Here is an 18,654-nt window from a genome sequence, read left to right on the forward strand (position 1 = left end):
GTTCCACAACCTTTAATTCTTTTTCAGTGTTGCAGAATTAACTGGACAGGGTTCTTAATCTTGTCTCTACAATGAACTTGTTGTAATTGCAATGAATGCTTTCATTTTGCTGGCGTCTGAAATACGATTTGCAGGAGAAGGAGGGGTGCGGGTTGATGCTAGTCCCATCGTTAACGACATTCTTGCAGGGATTGTAGTGGTGGGAGTAAAAACCCCAAAGCTTTTATATAATAATGAGCATGTGTCTGCACGTGGACTACTCCTTTAAGAAGCCTTGGGCTGGTGGATGAAAGGGGACGCAGGGAAAAGGCAGCCCCACAGACATAGCAGAGGGCAGAGGTTAAATCTTTTGGCATTTTTATCACAAGAATGGTCACTTCACATCCTCTCCCTGAAGGCTTCACTGAAATAGAGGTGTTTGCCATCGGAACAGCCCTACTGGTAGAAGGTAAGCTCAGTTTGGGAACTCAGCAACAAATAATTAAGATTTTTGCCTCCGTTATTCCTGGAGTGGTGGATGGGAACTGAAGCAAATAGCAGCACTTGCAATGCACTGGCCCAGACCTGTGCTGGTTACTGTGTTTTTTTGCTGTGCATTATCAGTGCTTCTGGTGGGCTGTCAGTTGTTTGCAGTGAAGATCTGCTCTGCATGCACAGCCTTACTGTGGTAGGGAAGTACTTTCCACTTAGATTTCTTATCAAGAATTTGGGATGCGAGAATATGCTGTTGACTTTTAAAGGCAATTTCATCTTCCTCAGGGGAAGGATGTTGAAATGACTGATGATCCCTCAATAAAATCAGGCTGCTTGTTTTGTTGGCTATATTTGTGATAGCTATTTTATAATCAAAAATGATAAATCCAAAATAGCCTGTAAACTGCTGCGTATATCCAAATTGCACTAGTGTCGTGGAAATTAATGGTTGCTGGGTAAAAGTAACAAACAGAAATGAATGAGCACGAGGTTCAAAAACTTTCATGGCATTAAGAAGTAAAATATGAAGTAGGAGGGACTATACTCATTTAACGAAGCCAGTATGGGCTTTTCTTAAGATGTTCCACCTAGATAAGAGATGAACAGAACTGTCAGTTTGCATGTACCTGGCAGATAGAGAAGGACAATATGGCAGCTGGGAACACATCAGTGTGAGTCACTGGCCTCTGTTTGTAGCTGAATCCAGTCAGGGCCTGGGCCCCACTCCTGCATTTTGCTGCCCAGCCAGGAATACGGGGATCCTGGGGTCAAGCAACAGAGGAGAAGACATACAGATGAGCGGAATGGGACAAATGGTCATCAGCACACTCAATGCATGTGCAGCATGGCAGAGGGAAGGATGCTCACCTTCTATTTGCAGGCAAGGTCAGCCGGAATGCAGCATCACATCTGCCTGCAAAGGAAAGCTGGAAGAGCTGTGCCAGAAATTCTTCCTTGGAAAAAGAGAGAAGAAAAAGCTTCTGCTACTGACCCAGGAGTCAGTTGCTGATTAAACACAGAATTAACAGCCATACCCGGCCAACAGCAATCAGGGCCTGATAGTTCCATGCATAAATTTGCCCTTCATTCCTGAGGAATGAGAAGCAACAGGAGAACAAGGATGCTGATGTGTGCTGGCACAGGCTGACAGACAGGCTCTTGTTAGGGTCTGGTCCCGGCAGCCCTGCCAGCCCCCACCTGGCACCCACAGGACAGGGACCTGCAGTTGCTCAAGCCCAAGCACAATACTCACTGGCAACCTGCACTTACAGCTAGGAACAGTCTGGCACATTTACGTTTCACTAAAGACAAATGGCCATATGACTGCTTAATATTTTCTACAGGGTTTTAGGGTGAACATGCCCAGTGGGTTCACAGTAACACTTTATCTTTGCCATCTGACTATGAAGACTGAATAATTAAACATGAATTTACCTTCCCAGAGACTTTGAGAGAAAAGTAATGAAGATTTTTTTGCTGCAGCTTGTATGTGCCATTTGCAAAATGGGCAAATAGTGCCGAGAAACAGGAAAACTTTGCATTCACTTTTACTAATTGGACAGATCATCTGCTTTAAGAATAAAAACTCAAAGGTATGTGATGCTGGCCTTTAAGAAAGCAGCATGAGGTGAAGAGTAAAACGTCCATAGAAAGAGGGGAAAAAACAAAGCTGATATAGTAATAGCTCTTCAGCACTACTGTAAATGTGATCCCAAAAAACCTCCCATAAAGGCTTGAGCACACTTGGGAGGGTTGGCGGCAGGTGGGAGGTAAGCTGGCAGGGAAGAAATAAAACCTCACATGGCTCCAAATATTTCTCCTGGAAATATTGTGTTATCTGTTGTGTAATGAAAGACTCTCATCAGCTGTTACTATGGTTATGCCATCAGCCATTAATGTAATTAAAGCAGGAGCAGGATTTCTGACTACACAAAATTATCCATCTTATGTAACTGCAGAATTAAGACAATGAGCACAAGTAATAACGCTACTTTAGAGAATTAAGGGATATGGATTTTTTTCTGTGCTACATTATTTCTCCTTCCAAGAAGAACACAAATTAAAAAGACATACTGCCTCTCGTCTAACTGAGCCTTAGAGAAGAGATGTTGAGTCAGAGACTCATCAGAGCTAAAATAATTCAGGTCATCTTGAAAAGGACATCAAAGGACAAAGTTTGAGTTTAAAGCAGTGAAGGATGGTGTTCAGGGCAGCACAGCCAAGTGAGTAGCTGGGGTTTCTTAAGAGCTCCTCTCTGACAACAAACATTAACTTATTTTTTTAAATCTATCAGTGACTGCTTTTTATAATAAGATTATTCTTTTCCATGTATAGTCTATTGATGAAGGGCAGTAATAAGATTGAGCTGGTGTGATTCATGCACCCTCTAGGTTAACCCTAGGCAGAATCCCAAAGGCTGACAAGGGACTTCTGTGCTGAAACACAAAAGCGTGTAACAATCTACATTAAACATGACCCATTTCCCTGCCACAGCCAGGTCTGGAGATGCGTGTGCCAGCAGTGTGTGCTGGCTGAGGGTCCCCGTGCAGCTGCCTCCTCTGCAGCTCCCTCCCTCTGACCCATGTATTCCTGGATGGAGCCTGGCAATCAGGTTTCTCCATTAAAGCAAAGCATAGAATTGCAAATAAAATTGAAGCATTTCTTCTCCGCATGAGCAGACACATCTCCAATGAGGATTGAAGCAGTAGCTTCAGCTGTCACCTGTGACTGAATGTCCATAACTTGCAAGCAAATTGCAAGCCCTTTGGATATATTTACTGTCCTTATAGACATTTTCCATTTCCAGTTGAGTCACATCAAACTGTTCTGGTTTTCAGCCCTGCTTGGTTTCTGTCTGAATGGCTTGACGATTATTTCATTCCGAAAAATCAAAGAACTCCGAACACCCAGCAACCTGCTGGTTCTCAGCATCGCACTGGCTGACTGCGGGATATGCATCAATGCATTCATTGCTGCCTTTTCCAGCTTTCTCAGGTATGTGCTCCCTACTTCTACCAGGCAAGTAAAAAAGCAGACTTTACCACAGCCTCGTTAAAGAAACCATTTAACCAGAGAACTTTACTGGTAGTTATAACAGAAACTAACTGAACAATGAAATAGTCTTACATTTGACTGAACATCCAGACGGACCTCAAATTTATCTGCAAGTCTTTCCACTGTTTATAATGAACTTTTTGACTAAATTTCTTCTTCTGGAAATCTGTGGCAAATGAAAATACAGAACAGTTTGCAGGGAGCTCAAATCAGTTATGAAATTTGATTTTCCACATTCTCATGTCAATCATTCAGTCACGACAGAAACTATATCAAGCATTTTTGTCAGTAATTGCAACCAACAAATCATAAGCGCACCTTACTAACAAAAGAATAGACCCCATAAAGCAGCTGATTAATAATTCCACTTAACAAGTGTATTTTTAAACTGTGGAAGTAGTAGAGAACACAAAAGCATTTCAAGCTGGAGTGTGACAATCTGATTTCCTTCTAGTGGAAATAAAAATATTTCTTCAAATTAACAAGTCAACAATGAGCTCTAGCAAGGAGCTGCTTTGCCTTGTGTATAGATTATTCTTGTCTGGGACAATTAAGTGGCACCGAAGTCAATAGAGATGCCTTTTCTGAACTGAAACTGAAAAGCTAAGGTTAATATATCTAAATGTGCTTGGTTTTAATCCTTGCAGAAGTTTCCTAGTCTCTGAAGAGCTTGGCTGTCTCTTTCCAAAAGGACTTGCAGGAGCCTTCTGCCGAATTACACTGGTGTACAAATTATGTGAGAAAAGAGATTTCTGAAGATTTCTACCTCGCAGGCATCTCTATAAGCCTAAGAGTCAGGTTAGATGAAAGCAGAAAGAAAAAAAAGCCATGAATGATCAGGACACTCATGCCAGAAGGTGACATTTACATGAGACCATTTCATGTTTCTTCTTATTCTGTCTGCAAAAAATGTTTGGAAGCCTCAGCCTAACTGGAGTGTTTATAGTTATTGTGAGCTTCTGCTCTGCGTTGAACAGAGAGTTGACCTTCACAAGTTGACCAGTTTCTACGCCCACTGAGTGCAAAATATTGTACTTATGGATAACTGGATGAAATGTAAATTTCAAACTAAAACAAATACCTTTCCAACACGTAAATGCAGGGTTATATTTTCTTCTCTATATTCAGGGTAAAAATAACTGCTGTAGTACACCAGACACCACAGAAAGGCAAATACAGATGAACACCTACAAGAGACCACAGTCAACTCCTCCATGGCATTTCTCAGACTTGAAAATGGGAGGAGATCACCTTCTCCCCTCCAACAACGCAACTTCTAAACGTGTCTTCACTTGTTCCAATAATTTTCTTAACACCCTGGTTGTTTGTTGACAGGTACTGGCCCTATGGCTCCGAGGGCTGTCAGATTCATGGATTCCAAGGTTTCTTGACAGCACTAGCCAGCATTAGCTCCAGCGCAGCAGTTGCCTGGGACCGGTATCATCACTACTGTACAAGTAAGGTTCTAACTTACCTACCAGTTTTACCTGTATCATGTTAAAAACCAGCTTGTTTAGATTTCAGAGAAGCCAAGCAGGCACATACTTATTTTTCTGTGTATCTTTTATGTATAAAGGAATTCTGTCTACAAGGGACACCTTTCCACTAACCAACCACTAACCAGACACTTTCAGGAACATTTCGCTCTTCCAGATCACATCTAAATACCAACTCTCTTGTCATGCTTTCACTTCCTCCGTAACTAACCATCAGGGTCCCAAACAAAATCCAGCACCTCAGAGAGAAATCTATGCACCTTGGGCTTCCATCCAACACCCTGTTTTGTACCAAACAGAGCTTCATGCCCATGCAGAGTTTACTAATTACAAAAAGTCAGTGTAGCTTCAGAGCTGGCTCTGAACAAACAGCAACTGGCACAGAGCCCACAGCAAAGGCACGATGGGGCAAACAGCACAGCAACCCAATTGCACAGTGCACAGGAACTATGGGGCATGAGCTTCTTCTGGGTTTGTGCTGCATTCCAGACCCCCTTACAAAGGCTGAAATGCACTGCATTTGTTGCCAAGCAAAGAATAAATAATCTGCAAATTTTGGTAAAAGCAAAGTCAAGTCATTCAGGAGGAATGTTATTTTCCTTCTCTTAGTGAAGGATGTTTTTTGTTTTTCTTAACAATGTAGTTGTTAACTATCTCTGACACTCCAGAGCTGGAGTTTATGGAAATCTAATATTAGACAGGGAGGCTGACACAGGAAAATAAATTTGCCTTTTTTGCACACTTATGAAAGCATCATTTTGAGTTAGATGAAAAATGAGGCTTTACAGGAATGTCAGATGTATGGATTTATAGAGATAGGCACAGTCTTTTGTCACTGAACTATCTCCCAAACATTGATGGTGTTGGATTTGTGAGAGAAAAATTCTGCTGAATAATGGTGCTGAGATAGTTCGGTGTCCACAGAGACCATTGAATTTGTGCTAGCACACGAGCTGTGCTCCAGCCATGACTGCAGTTAGGGAGAACTGGGAAATTAGCATCTGTTCTTAGCATGGAAGTCAGGAAACACAAGTATGTGCATAATCGTCTGCTGTAAAGCAAACCAGAGCAATCTTGAGAGCACTGGCACCAACAAATCTTGCTTTCTTATGCATATGGCACTCAGGGATGATGCTCGCCTTTGTCCTGTAAGATAGACTTGTGGTGGCTGCTCCAGGGGCCTCACCTCCCCCAGTCACCAACCGTCACAGTAAATGCATCAGCTTGGTACCTGCTAGTCTACACTCTCTCATTTTGTTCTAGTCAGTCAGTATTTCAGAAGTCAGTAAGAAAAGGCAGAGACGAAGAAGAGGGTGTGCAATGTTTTCATCTGGAAAAGGGAAAGAAATGTGACATTAAACACAAACTTCTTCTGAAAGCAAATTCTAACACTCTGTAATGCCAGGAACGCCCCAGCCCCTGCTATTTGGCCACTCCAGCAGTGGTGTGGGAGCTCTGCCAGCTGGGAGAAATGACAGGGAGCCTCCATGCAGGCCCGCAGCTTCCCCCTCTCCTGCTGCAGCTGGGTGCCTTCCAGACAAATGAGGAGCCTGGAGTACCCCCACATGAGCACACCATTCCCAAAAACACTGTGTCCTCTTGTCAGCACTAATAGAAAGTGGCAGCCCTCCTTTCCTTGTGCTAAAGCACAGGATGTCCAGATCACTCCATATAAAATGTCCTAAATCAAAGTTTAAAAGCTGGCCAGTGAAGAGAATGCTGAGTTGTAGCACTTCAATGCCACCTTTAACATTCATACAGCCATTCTGGCACAGCCTCTATATGATAAGAACAGAGTGTTAAAACAAACCCAGAGCACACAGTGAACATGGCTTACTGGGTGATATGATTGAGGGCACAGAGGTTGCCAAATTTTTGTTCTGAAACTTTTGTCAAGAACTCATCTCAGGCAAAGAAATGGCATTTTTTCACATCCAGACAAAGGCCCCAAACAATGTAGACTGCAAGCTGCATCCATACCAACACCCCCTGGACAATAAAATGTATTTGGAGCGAGAAGAGTGGCATCTGTACATTATAAGAGAGCAAGCTTGAAAAACAAGCGTATCTTTGGGAAGATATTTTACTCTCTGCAACATTGACTTTAATGCTTTAGTGCCATGCACTCCTCCAGCCAAGAGCATTGTACATTAAGGGCACAGACAGATATACCCTAAGGGCACAAACTTCTTCACTTTGCTCAAATAGTTATGTACTGATGACCAAACAGCTGCTGTTACTGGGCATTTTGAACCAAAAAAAGCAAAACAAGAACAGGTGTTCTTAAGAGCTCATTCTCTTTGGCTGTTCCAGTAAAACAAGCCAGTTCCCAGTTTCATCTATCACATGCTGAGCATGAGAATGATTAAATCATATTTCATAGGCCTGATGTACCAAGCCTACAGGCTATGCTGTGTTCTCAATCCATATATTAAACCCCTGTTGACACTCTCGCGGGTTGCATGCCTGTACAGAAGGTACAAAGCACCTTTGGCTAAAAAAGAATGCTATCAACCTTTTATCTTCATCTTGGGAACTAATACTCTTCCCAGATTCGCTTACACCATTCTTCATGTTTTTGTGTCCTAAGAGTTTCCAATAACACTTCTATTACAGCATTCCTCAAGCAGACACTCAATTATCACGAATCAATTTTTTTGAGGAAGAACATACTGATGAGAACATGAGAGCTTACGATGATGAGGAGGAAAAATAAACAGACCTTCCATCCATTCTGGATGCTAATAACACGAATCAAAACATCCTAATGATTTCACACTAGCGTTTAAGAATTAGGGGGAAAAGGAAAGTCTGAAGTGATTTGTCAGTGCTTTTCTCAGTAATACAACAGAAAAGAACAAAATCAGTGGGGATTTCACAGCAACATTCAATTACAACGAGTAGGGCTGCAGAGAGTTTGTATCTAATCCTTAACGTACAAAGAAATCTGGGTTGTGATATCAGTTTGGGAAGATTAGCAAACTACCATTTGCTCCAATTGCAGCTGTCAGCTCAGCCAGATTAGGGGCAAGTCCTCACCTCCTGTCACATTGCGGCAGCCACCCTGTCACACGCTCTCCATCTAGTCATGCTCCTCCATCCGTTTGCAAGATGAAACACCAGTCTTTATACAGCTCTTGCATTTTTACTGAAGCAGGATGTAATTACCAAGACGGCTTTATGGTCATAGAAGACTGCAGGAAAAAAAAAAAAAAAAAAAAAAAAAAGAATAAAAATATCCCATTTTTTTAGGTTATTTTAAAGAGCATTTTTTCCTAATGGCTTTTTTTTGTTTGTTTCTATGCACAACAGAAGCCATTACATAGTGCAGTTTTCTTATCCCTACAAAAATATGGATATTGTGTTCTCCAGTCTCTGCTACTTTTCCCACTGCACCAGTGCCTATTTTATTTCGGACTGATATACATCATTCTCAACAAGACAATTCCAGAGATTATTTGTCTTTGACAAACTTTACCAATTTTAATTGATATGTGCCATTCATAAGCCTGGGATGAGCTGGACTGTTCTGGAATATTTCAGCTATTATAACGCTTTGTCCCTTCCACTTTAGAAAATCCTGTTGACCTTTAGTTTGACAAATTCCTTTTGAGTATCAGCCTGAAATCCAGTTGAAAGGTAGCCACTGTGTCAGAGATATATTTTATGCTCTTTCTGTGAAAATCAGCTTAATATTTAGCCAATTTATAAATCTTCCAGAGATCTAAATTCATAAACGTTTCCACAGATAACAGTTTACAATTGCACCACTAAAGACTAGCTAGCATTATTAGAAGTGTTAAGATTCCATGCTCTATCTAGTGCTTTCTAAAATAAAAGCTTCAGACATTATAATTTTAGTACTCTTTTAACAATTTAGTTTTGTTTGTGATCATGAACTCATTCTATTCCAAAGTAATCTTACAGAAGACCTATAAAATTCCCCATGTTCACGTCTCTCTGTTTGAAAAGGAGAAGTTTCCCTCTTTCTCTTTGAGGGGCCAGAGCACAGGAGTGATTAGGCTTAATGAGACCAGACTGCCAGCACTGGGCTCTAATTAAGAAGAATTTCTTTGAGCGTACGCTGAACTCCATATATACACATCTAACTGAATTAGGACCTACATGGCTATTATGCTAAGTTACACCAGTCCACAGAAGGCATTTAAGGTGAAGCAATGGCCTGCTCGGTATGACAGCAACTGAACTGCTTTCAGCTTGTTGATGCACTTTGGCCTCTGAGAGGACATTATGGCCATGTGCATTGAGGGCTGTTCTTTCAGCAATGTTGCTTTTTTTCCTGAGTTTCCAGCAAAGCATACTACAGAAAACTGAAACAATTTGTTTAACATCCCTTGGGGCCAGAGGAAAGACATGCAACTGGCACCAGGACTGGCAGCCGACGTAGCAGCAGCTGACAGGCGAGAGCTTCCCCTGCTGTTCTGTGCACAATGACAGCACGTGCAACTTGCAGCACCCCACACATCCATGCATGCACCTGGATCACTCACCCCCATGAGCTGCCTTCAGTATTTTACCAACACTGCTCAAGTGGCAAATTTCATCCATGCAAAGATCTTTCTCTTACATGCAGAGATCTGTGATCCATCCATCTTCATATCATAGTAGTCTGCAAAATTAAAGGATGGGGAGCAAAGAGAGCAAAGTTTCTGCTGCAAGATATCATGAAAAACAATTGCTATCAACTACTTTATAGGAAAAATGAACAAAGAAAAAAGAACAAGCAACGTTTAGTTTGTGTGATGCTTTGTTTGCTTGTTTGGTTCTTTTTCCAGATTATCAGGAGGACTTACCATTTACAAAACTATATTCCCAAAACAATAATGCTACTTTTGTCATGAGTGTGGTGTAAAAGAAATACAATTTAGATCTAGGTTTTACTGCAGCTGCTCTTGGTAATGCCTTTTTAAAACATGCTAGAATGTATAAAAGACAAAGCAAACCTGACAGCTCGTGTAATAAGCTGCGTCCTGATTGAATTTCAAGTTACAATTGCTTAAAGCCAAGCTACAAGAAGGATGATGCTGTAGAACACAAATGAAAATGGAAGCTCTGGATCAGTAACAACACTAACATGCTTTCTTGAACATATACCTGGGAAGGATGCAGCTCTGAACAGATATAATATATGCTACATTGCTGCTTTGAATTGGAAGGTTAAGAATAATTACAGTAATTTCTAACAAGCTTGACTCAAATTTCTAGTCCTTAAATCACAAGGTATTCCATTTTTTTTCCCCCATTGATGTAATCTATAGCTATATTAATGTCAGTATAACTATAAATGAGTTGAGCCTCTGTAGCTGAAGTACATTGTCTTTGTGGGAATCATACAAAAGACAGGTATTAATCATTATTAATCATCAATAATAATTATAAAAAAGAATGTCTAAAATGACTAAAAACATCAATGGATTTTTTGCTACCTACCATATTAAAACAAAGTATTTAATAAAAATGATTTATTTTTCCCTTAGTATTTGAATTGCAACGTGTACCCCTTTGTTTCCCAGAACTCATTTTTGAACATTTGCAGCAAACAATTTCTTCAAGCCATTCAAACTCTTCCCTCAAGAACCACTGAAAGATGAGAATCATAGAATCACCATTCCTATGAATTGGGAATTTCACTGACACACCTTACTACTATCCTTCCTTAAACCAAAGGAGGGCAGCACAATCCAAAATAGCTACTGTGGAGTTTGTGGTCCTTCCTGAGGCATCAATCCTTATGGTATTCAGCAGCCTTCATTACAGGCAATCCTGGCAGGCCCTTCACCCACAAGTCAGCCCAGTACACCTGGTAGGAGGGCTCACCTCCTGCTCACGTCCCACTTCCAGTCCCTCACCTTCTCAAGAAAGGTCAGAGTTGCCCTGAATCCTGCTGGCCTGCTGGCGTGATGCCACTGTCAAGAGCAAAGGAGAAGACTGCTTCCCAGGCTGAGTGAAAATTGCATCATTACTTCCCTCTAATGGGAGATTTGATTAGAAAGGAGTAGTGGGCAAAGTAGTAGAGCTGGCGTCATGGGCAATTCAGTCCAGGCATGATTGTGGACGTCAGCCCTGGTAACCAAATTATCCAGGCCTCCTTACATGCAGGCAGCGTGACTAACACAATGTTCTGCTCAGCAGGGAAGCCTGCCTGCCTTCTCCGTGAAGAAATGCTTCCTGCACCTTATAAAGCTCCCAGTTTTTTATTTCATTCATTTACTTATTCTAGTGGTGCCTTATGGAACTAGATGAGATAGGCACAAGTGAGTGTTTCTATTATAAAATTAGAAAGAAAAAAAATAATGACCTTGAGCTTCTCATTTCCTGTTGTAGGCAAAGCAACGATCTTAAGGGCAAAGTAATTTGACTAGTAGTATTTTAGAACAGGATCTGTTGTCAAGTTAAGTGCATATATTCATATATATGCCAATAACTATCATTTTTAGAACAATGTACGTTGAATAGCCATGTGTCCACCCCTCAGGTCCAGGCAGGAAGGAAGCATCAGGCGTCAGGTTCACAGTCACAGCCCTGAGCTGACCCACACCCTGCAGCAGAGCTCTAGTTCTTAAAGCACTATTTATTGTGTTGCCTCATGCCTTCTGCTCTTTGCCTCCCCCGAGTCTTCAAACACATTCCCAAAACACAAGAATATAGCTTGTTAACAGCAGCTGTATCTCAAGCACGGTACAAAGCTGAGCAGCAATATAGCATTTGGTTAAGGCATGTGGAAAAAGTACTGTTTGTTATTCCTAAAGTCAAAAACTTCCCTCAGCTTTTACGCAACATAGATATCGCTGGACTTCGGTCAGCTTCAAGCTACAGAACACAGAACTGCTTGTTTCTGCCTCAGGCCTGGAGGCCAGGACTCTTTGCTCTGACCACACAGCCCAAGAGCTTTGCCCAGAGATTTTGTGTCAGGCATGCAGATCTCCTTCTTTTCCTGCAGGGAGCAAGCTGCAGTGGAGCACGGCCATCTCCATGATGGTGTTTGCATGGCTGTTTGCTGCCTTCTGGGCCACGATGCCCTTGCTGGGCTGGGGGGAGTATGACTACGAGCCCCTCCGAACCTGCTGCACCCTGGACTACAGCAAAGGGGACAGGTGAGCATGAGCCCAACTGTCATGGGTGGCTGCAGCAGAGCCCAGCTATCACCTACCCACTGTGGTGCTGGGGCAAGATATGCACAGCCCAAGGCTGCCTCCTGTACAAAGGGATGGCCAAAGCCAGCTTCCTCCACAGGAATAGCTGGCACTGGGATTTCTGCCACTCCCTTGCTCATTAGTCATATGCTGCATCTTTTGGGGGTTTAGGACTTGAAACACTTTATGGTACTTCTTTATGCAGTCTAGCCCTGTTGTCCTAATAAGGATGCCTGGGGTTAGCAACCAAACACCTGCTGTGACTGTCTGCAATACTGTCCATCCCACATGCAACAGCACAACACAACTTTAGAAAATGTTAAGCCTAAAAGCAAGCTAACAAAAGTGGTTCGGGCAATTTTTAAAAAACAGATTAATTAATAAATGCAGAAAGTTTACAGAGATGCACAAAACAGAAATTAACCACCTCTTTTTTCCCTCCTCACCCTCTCCAGAAACTATATCACATTCCTTTTTGCCCTGTCCATTTTCAATTTCATGATCCCGGGCTTCATCATGATGACAGCCTATCAGTCCATACACCAGAAGTTCAAGAAAAGCGGGCATTATAAGGTAAGGAAGCTTCCTCTGCCCCTGCAATTGCCTTGCCAAAATAGGGCTGCATCCAGCAGGGTGAAAGCCTTCAGAAATCCAGTTTCTTCTACAGAGGCTTTGTCTCAGCTCCTTGTGAACTATCTCATCACTTCATGTTGCTCTGAGCAGGAGGGTAGCATGGAAATCCCATTCTCAGTCTCAATTTTTGACTGGACACAGCCACATCTCCCCCAATCCAATGGGGAAAACCCCTCAGAGGAAGCAGTTGGAGTAGTTGGCTCCAAGGATTCCCCTCCGCCACCATTCCAGTTCTAGTCACAAAACTGACACACAGCACACAGTATCTGCTAATAGCACCACCCAGAGAAAATCTGCTCAGGAAGGATCATTGTTTCTAGTTTTGCAACAGGTTCATAGCTGACAGCCCTGGAAGTCATCCAGAACCACACCACCACAAGGAAACAGAGATGTGTGGTGCAGGGGAGAGAAGAACTTTCCTAAGCACACCACATTTACACTCGACTGAGGAAATTCAGAAATTTCCATGAGCTGGGAAAAATGAAACTGCTCAGGAGTGGCAGGTTTATGGGAATGTAACGTGGTGATTCTGCCAGCTTTTCTTTTAGATTTGGGGTGCTATGAGTTGTTGATGTGTACATCCCAATCCCTGCACTTTGTAAGGACTGTCACTTCTCAAAGGCAATGTGCAGAAACAGTCAGGCAGACTGGTCTGTAGCAATCCGGAATACATACGGATGTATGCCCTCTACATATTTCTCAAACAAATGTTGGTTTTCACTATTACAAGTCTTTTCTGTCCAGTGAGTTTTTGCAATAGCTTGTAATTTTTCCTACCACTTCATAGCAATGAATTGAAGCAAAGTAATTACAATGCTGAAAATTTGTAATCTAAGTGTGAAAATACCACCTCCCTGTTCATCAATATTTGTGATGCTTTCAGAGTTTGCCTGCCTTCAAGGCCCTCAAGAAGTCTGCCAAAAATCACTTCATCTGTTTTCAGAAGCATGCATTGCCCTTCCCCTTTGCAGTATTACTGACTGCACTGATGTCACAGGCCAAGCTCAAGGTGCTTCATCTCCTCTGCCCAGGAAGGACCGTTCACCCCAGCCCCACATCAGGTGCAGGGCTTCAGGCTCACTGTGCAGGCAGCCCTCAGCACAAAGGGGGCTGTGTTCACATGCCTCCAACACTGATGGCTATGGCACTCTGCTGGGCAGTGCTCTCCTGCTAGTGGGCATGGCCTCAAGGATCTTTCCTATCTGCCTGTTGCAGTGTGAGGTTGTGAGACAAAAACAAAGGTTGCGTTGCTTTTGTTTTTCAGTTTAACACTGGCTTACCTTTGAAGACGCTGGTCATTTGCTGGGGTCCCTACTGCCTTCTGTGTTTCTACGCAGCAGTTGAAAACGTGATGTTCATTTCACCAAAATACCGAATGGTATGTCTGTGGCACCTGGAGGAACTCTCACACATTCCTTTCACACTCTCCCCTCCATTCCCAAGGAAAAATACCAACCTAAACACTAACAGTCCTATTTGATACAACATCTGTTACGAGTAGATTGCTTACATAAAACCACCTATTCGTCTACCATTTTTAAGGCAAAATAGTTTAGCACAGCAATACAGCAGACATTATAGCTACTGCTTAGATCAAGCTGAATTTGAGGATTATGCTTTTTGTTGTGTGTTTTTCTTCAGTAGTCAGTGCAGAACCGCAGCCTGCACTGCTTCGTGGTAGTGGGTGTGGAGGCGATGGGTGGATGATCTCAGTGGTCTTTTCCAACCCAGATGATTCTGTGGTTTGGAGAAGCATTTTGTGTCCTGTCCACAGTGAAGTACCACCTCAAAGTTTTCAGTTTTGAAGAGACTGCTTGTCCCATTTGTTTTCCCTCATCCTCCTCTCCTAAGAGAGGCTGAAACTCTTGCAGTTACAATGTTTCCTTTTTCCTATGAGTCTCAGTTCTGAGGTGCCTCCAGGACTCACTGATATTACAATGTGCCTCTCAGCTTCCATTCATTCATCAGCCCACTTTCAGATCACTAAAAGCGTTACTGTATGTAGGTACTTAGCGTCCCACAAAGTATGTTAGCAATACTAGCCCGCTTACTCATACAAAGGTGTCCATGGCATACCCTCCACACCTCACGTTCAAGCTCTGCTGAAATATCCTAGTTTTGGGTGATGCTGATCTAACTTTCCTTTCCTGGAGATTGTCCTTTCCTAAGTAAGAGGCCTCAGCTGAACAAAATGTTTTCATCTTTCTCATCATTCCAGAGTAGCAAGCTGCTGCCATCGGGGAAAGGTATTTGATTGACAGAGGGAAACTGAGCCCCGCCTAAAATCAGCCCACTGGCTCATCGGCACATTTTTCTATCGTGTCTCCCTACAGATTCCTGCCATTATTGCCAAGACGGTGCCAACCGTGGACAGCTTTGTGTATGCCTTGGGCAATGAGAACTACAGAGGAGGAATATGGCAGTTCCTCACAGGACAGAAGATTGAGAAAGCAGAGGTTGATAACAAAACTAAGTAACCCATTACAACATCAAGCCACATTAATGCAGGTACACCAGTGAAAGCAACGCAGTAGAGGAAGACATGTACACTGTGGTATGTACATGCAAAGGTGATTCCACGTTGAAAAGGCTGTGCACTGACTACAAGCAATGAAAGAAAGCCCCATGGATTACTGTTGAAACCATCATGAGCTGCTTGTCAAACAAGCTGCCACAAACCTGTCTTGATTGTCATCAGTCTCATTTTATATGTCACTGCAAATAAACTGTATGCTGGAAAGCATTTATTTTTTTTTCTCCCGATAGTCTAACATAAAAGCTCAGCAAATTAACTGAAGTAGGGTATTCATTTACACAGTGAGGCCTCCCCAAACCAAACTGCAGTTTGCCCATACAGTGATGCTTGAATTACTAGAAGATTAGAGAATCCAGAATTATGCCACATGTCTGTATTAATAGCTTATCCATCTGAACAATGCATTTTCTATGCACTCAAAATGGGAGTTTCCAAACTTCCGTAATGAATCTGCCATCCTAATTCCATTAAAACATGTTAGTGGACATTTTGCTCCAGTAAGGAATATTAGCTTGGCTCCCATTCAGATGAATTAGTGTGACATTCAGCTGTGTCACACACTAAGCTGCATCAGATTTTGCAGTTGCTGCTTACCAGGACAATCAACAATCCCAAAGTCCATCATCAAAACATTCATATTTTATCAAACACTGAGCAAAACTAAGGGGAGGTATGGATCAGATTGACAGAGCAGTAAATACTGTTATGACAAGATTATTCAGAATAGTCACATACTCGGTTGACAGCTAAGACCTGTATCTCAGGTACACGTAATATTAAACGAGCAGATGACAAAATACGGTCACAAAGATTAAGATTAAATATGCATCTATACTGACAGACTCTGAATGTGTAATTATCTCTTTCTCAGGAGAGAGACCTATGCAGGTCTTGAAATAATCTTGTCAGCAGGGTCATACTGATAAATCCCAGCAGAATGCTAAAAACCACTAGAAATGAATAGGAAACAAAAGAAGACACAACCTCACATTACTTGAAAGCCACTCTGCTCAGATTTGTTGGAAAAGATGCACAGTTTGGGTCATTTCAACTCACAGAGTGGACAGAAAAGCTAGAAAAGGGCTACAGGTGTGATCAAATGTAAGAGGATCCCCCATACAATGGATGAGATAGGGGAGAGGGCTGGCTTAGAGGACATAGCTGGTGATGAGCATACTCCTACAAGAGAGCAAAGGAAATGACATTGCTCATATATTGGATCATAGATAATCCAACTCTCTAGAGAAGAGAGAAAGAAAAGGATGGAAATACAAGCTTCCAGGAATAAGGCACCAAGGTAAAAAATCCTTTTCTAGATGTAAACTAGTTCTCAACATTAATTTATCAGAATTAAGCAGAACTGTCTGAAGACCACTAATAAATGCCCCAACCAGCATGCTGCTCCCTTCAGAAAAGTGTCTGAAAGCAAGCCACAGTACATCAAGAAGTCTCACACAGACTTCCAATTGACTACACATTAATTCTTACAGCCTTCACCACAGCAGTGCCTCCCTGGTAGTCTCCAGCACTCTGGTCACCCCAATCCTGACAATAAGAAACAGTTTTTATCCTGAAGAAGCCTATCACATCAAGGTCCAATTCATTACTAAACCACTCTACTCTTCTTACTACTGACAGCCTGCTTCTGCTAAATTTGCTCCTTTGAGTCAGACAAGTCAGTTTTTTGATGCTCTGGTGAGAAACAGACTTCTTTAGAAGAAGTAGAAAACATTTTTCCTTCTTACCACTAGCAGAAACAGCATAATTTCTTCAGGTTTTCTTACAGCACAGAAAGCTTCACTTTAAATAGCAACTCTTACAGTTCTATTTTCAAATCCTATTAAACTCCCACAACTCCAAATGAAGTTTCTGTGTACTCAATAACACTGCAAATCAAGGTCTTGCTGACTCAGCTTTCCTGCACTACCCACGTTACAGCCACCCTACAGTTCAATAAAAGGGAGTTGAGTTTTTCTGCAGCACACATTCTTCATGTGCTCTATATACTTTCCAATGTATACTTCCTAGCACCTCTTATACATCCGATCAGGGCATCAAAAACTGGTTTAGAAACCGGGTCAGAGGAAGAATTTGCACTGTTCCTAGCCTGCCATCCTACCATCATCTCTCTTTGGAATTCATTACTGTGAAGCAGGGGAGTGAGTTATTTTTGTCAGGTTGAGGAAAAAGAACTGCCAAATGCCTAAATACGCATTCAGCACTCAGCTGCTAGTGACTGGTTTGTTTCAAGCAGCTTCGTTATGGGGATTAAAAGCATAGTGTAGGATTCCAATGATATGATGACAGAAAGTATTAGTCAAGTATTTACCCTTCCCATTGTGTCCCACTAAAGTTTCTGTTCACATTTCACCCATAGAGATGGCTGAGCGGAGGCTCATAGCCCAGCCTATGCTACTGAGAGTTTGCATTTCAGAGATAAACTGCAAAATATAGTTGGTAATATGGACGTCGTGTACATATTCACAGTTAGAGATGATAATCTTCTGATGGATAATCAAGTTCTGTATGAACTACCACAGGAAGGAGAACACAATCAACAATCAGAATGTACTTTGTTACAGGCATTCCCTGCAGAGAGAACTGGGGCATGGGTATGTTGCATCAAGATAAAATAAAATCATGATTTCCTCAGTAGTGAACACACATATCCTATTTTTGGTGTTGTATAGAAATTTGCTAGTGTGCCATAATATCTTCTATAATATTAGAAGAAAAAGAAAAAAGAATTTAAACATTTTTAAGAGATCTGAATTGGATACAAGTTTGAAAGACTGTTAAGTTAAGATTGTACATGCAAGGCTTCTAGGTTTTATGATGAGTTTGGGTTTTTTTTGTTCGAATGGTTTTTAAGTTTAAACGTATTAACACATCTTTGGATTACCATAGGCAGGATTTTTTTTTCTTGTGAAAGTCACATATTAAAATTTTAAAATCAGGCTTCGTCCAGACTATGACATCAGATTATAGATCTGTCAGAAGAGGAGGGCTGGAGTTAAATGAATTCACTGTGCTGAGCTGCAGAATTTCCTTATTTCAAAAGAAGGAAAGCTTATTTTAAAGAAAAGACTGAAATGATGGAAATAATGATTTATTTACTTATGAAAATGAAAAGAGAAAATGGCATATTTGAAAAAAGAGAGCAAACTTTCAGGTCTTAACAGCAAGAGCGATAAGTTTTTGATGAATTTTACCACTTAGCAGTGAAAAATCGTATCCTGCAGACAACAGCTGGAGAGCTCTAACTGCTGCACAAGTCTCTATGAGTTTGGTTTGCTGTTTGGGGAAT

The 18,654-nt window shown here is 41.8% G+C and overlaps 1 protein-coding gene across 1 annotated transcript; it reads left to right on the top strand.

Annotated features, from left to right (window-relative positions):
• Window positions 1-369: 369 nt before the first annotated feature.
• Window positions 370-15,498, top strand: RGR (retinal G protein coupled receptor). Its single transcript, XM_048945938.1, has 7 exons — window positions 370-448; window positions 3,312-3,468; window positions 4,864-4,985; window positions 11,986-12,139; window positions 12,634-12,751; window positions 14,076-14,189; window positions 15,145-15,498. Exons 1-7 carry the CDS (start codon window positions 370-372, stop codon window positions 15,286-15,288), a joined length of 888 nt encoding a protein of 295 aa, XP_048801895.1. The 3' UTR covers window positions 15,289-15,498.
• The last annotated feature ends 3,156 nt before the right edge of the window (window positions 15,499-18,654 follow it).

Source organism: Lagopus muta, chromosome 5 (genome assembly GCF_023343835.1).
Source record: "Lagopus muta isolate bLagMut1 chromosome 5, bLagMut1 primary, whole genome shotgun sequence".
In the NCBI taxonomy this organism is placed as follows: Eukaryota; Metazoa; Chordata; class Aves; order Galliformes; family Phasianidae; genus Lagopus; species Lagopus muta.

Bases quoted from the DNA above. Each gene is read 5' to 3' on its own strand.
- RGR (XM_048945938.1), top strand. From the start codon at position 370: ATGGTCACTTCACATCCTCTCCCTGAAGGCTTCACTGAAATAGAGGTG. The intron at 4,986-11,985 runs GTAAGGTTCTAA...CTTTTCCTGCAG, and splicing joins GTATCATCACTACTGTACAA to GGAGCAAGCTGCAGTGGAGC. The intron at 12,752-14,075 runs GTAAGGAAGCTT...TTTGTTTTTCAG, and splicing joins AGAAAAGCGGGCATTATAAG to TTTAACACTGGCTTACCTTT.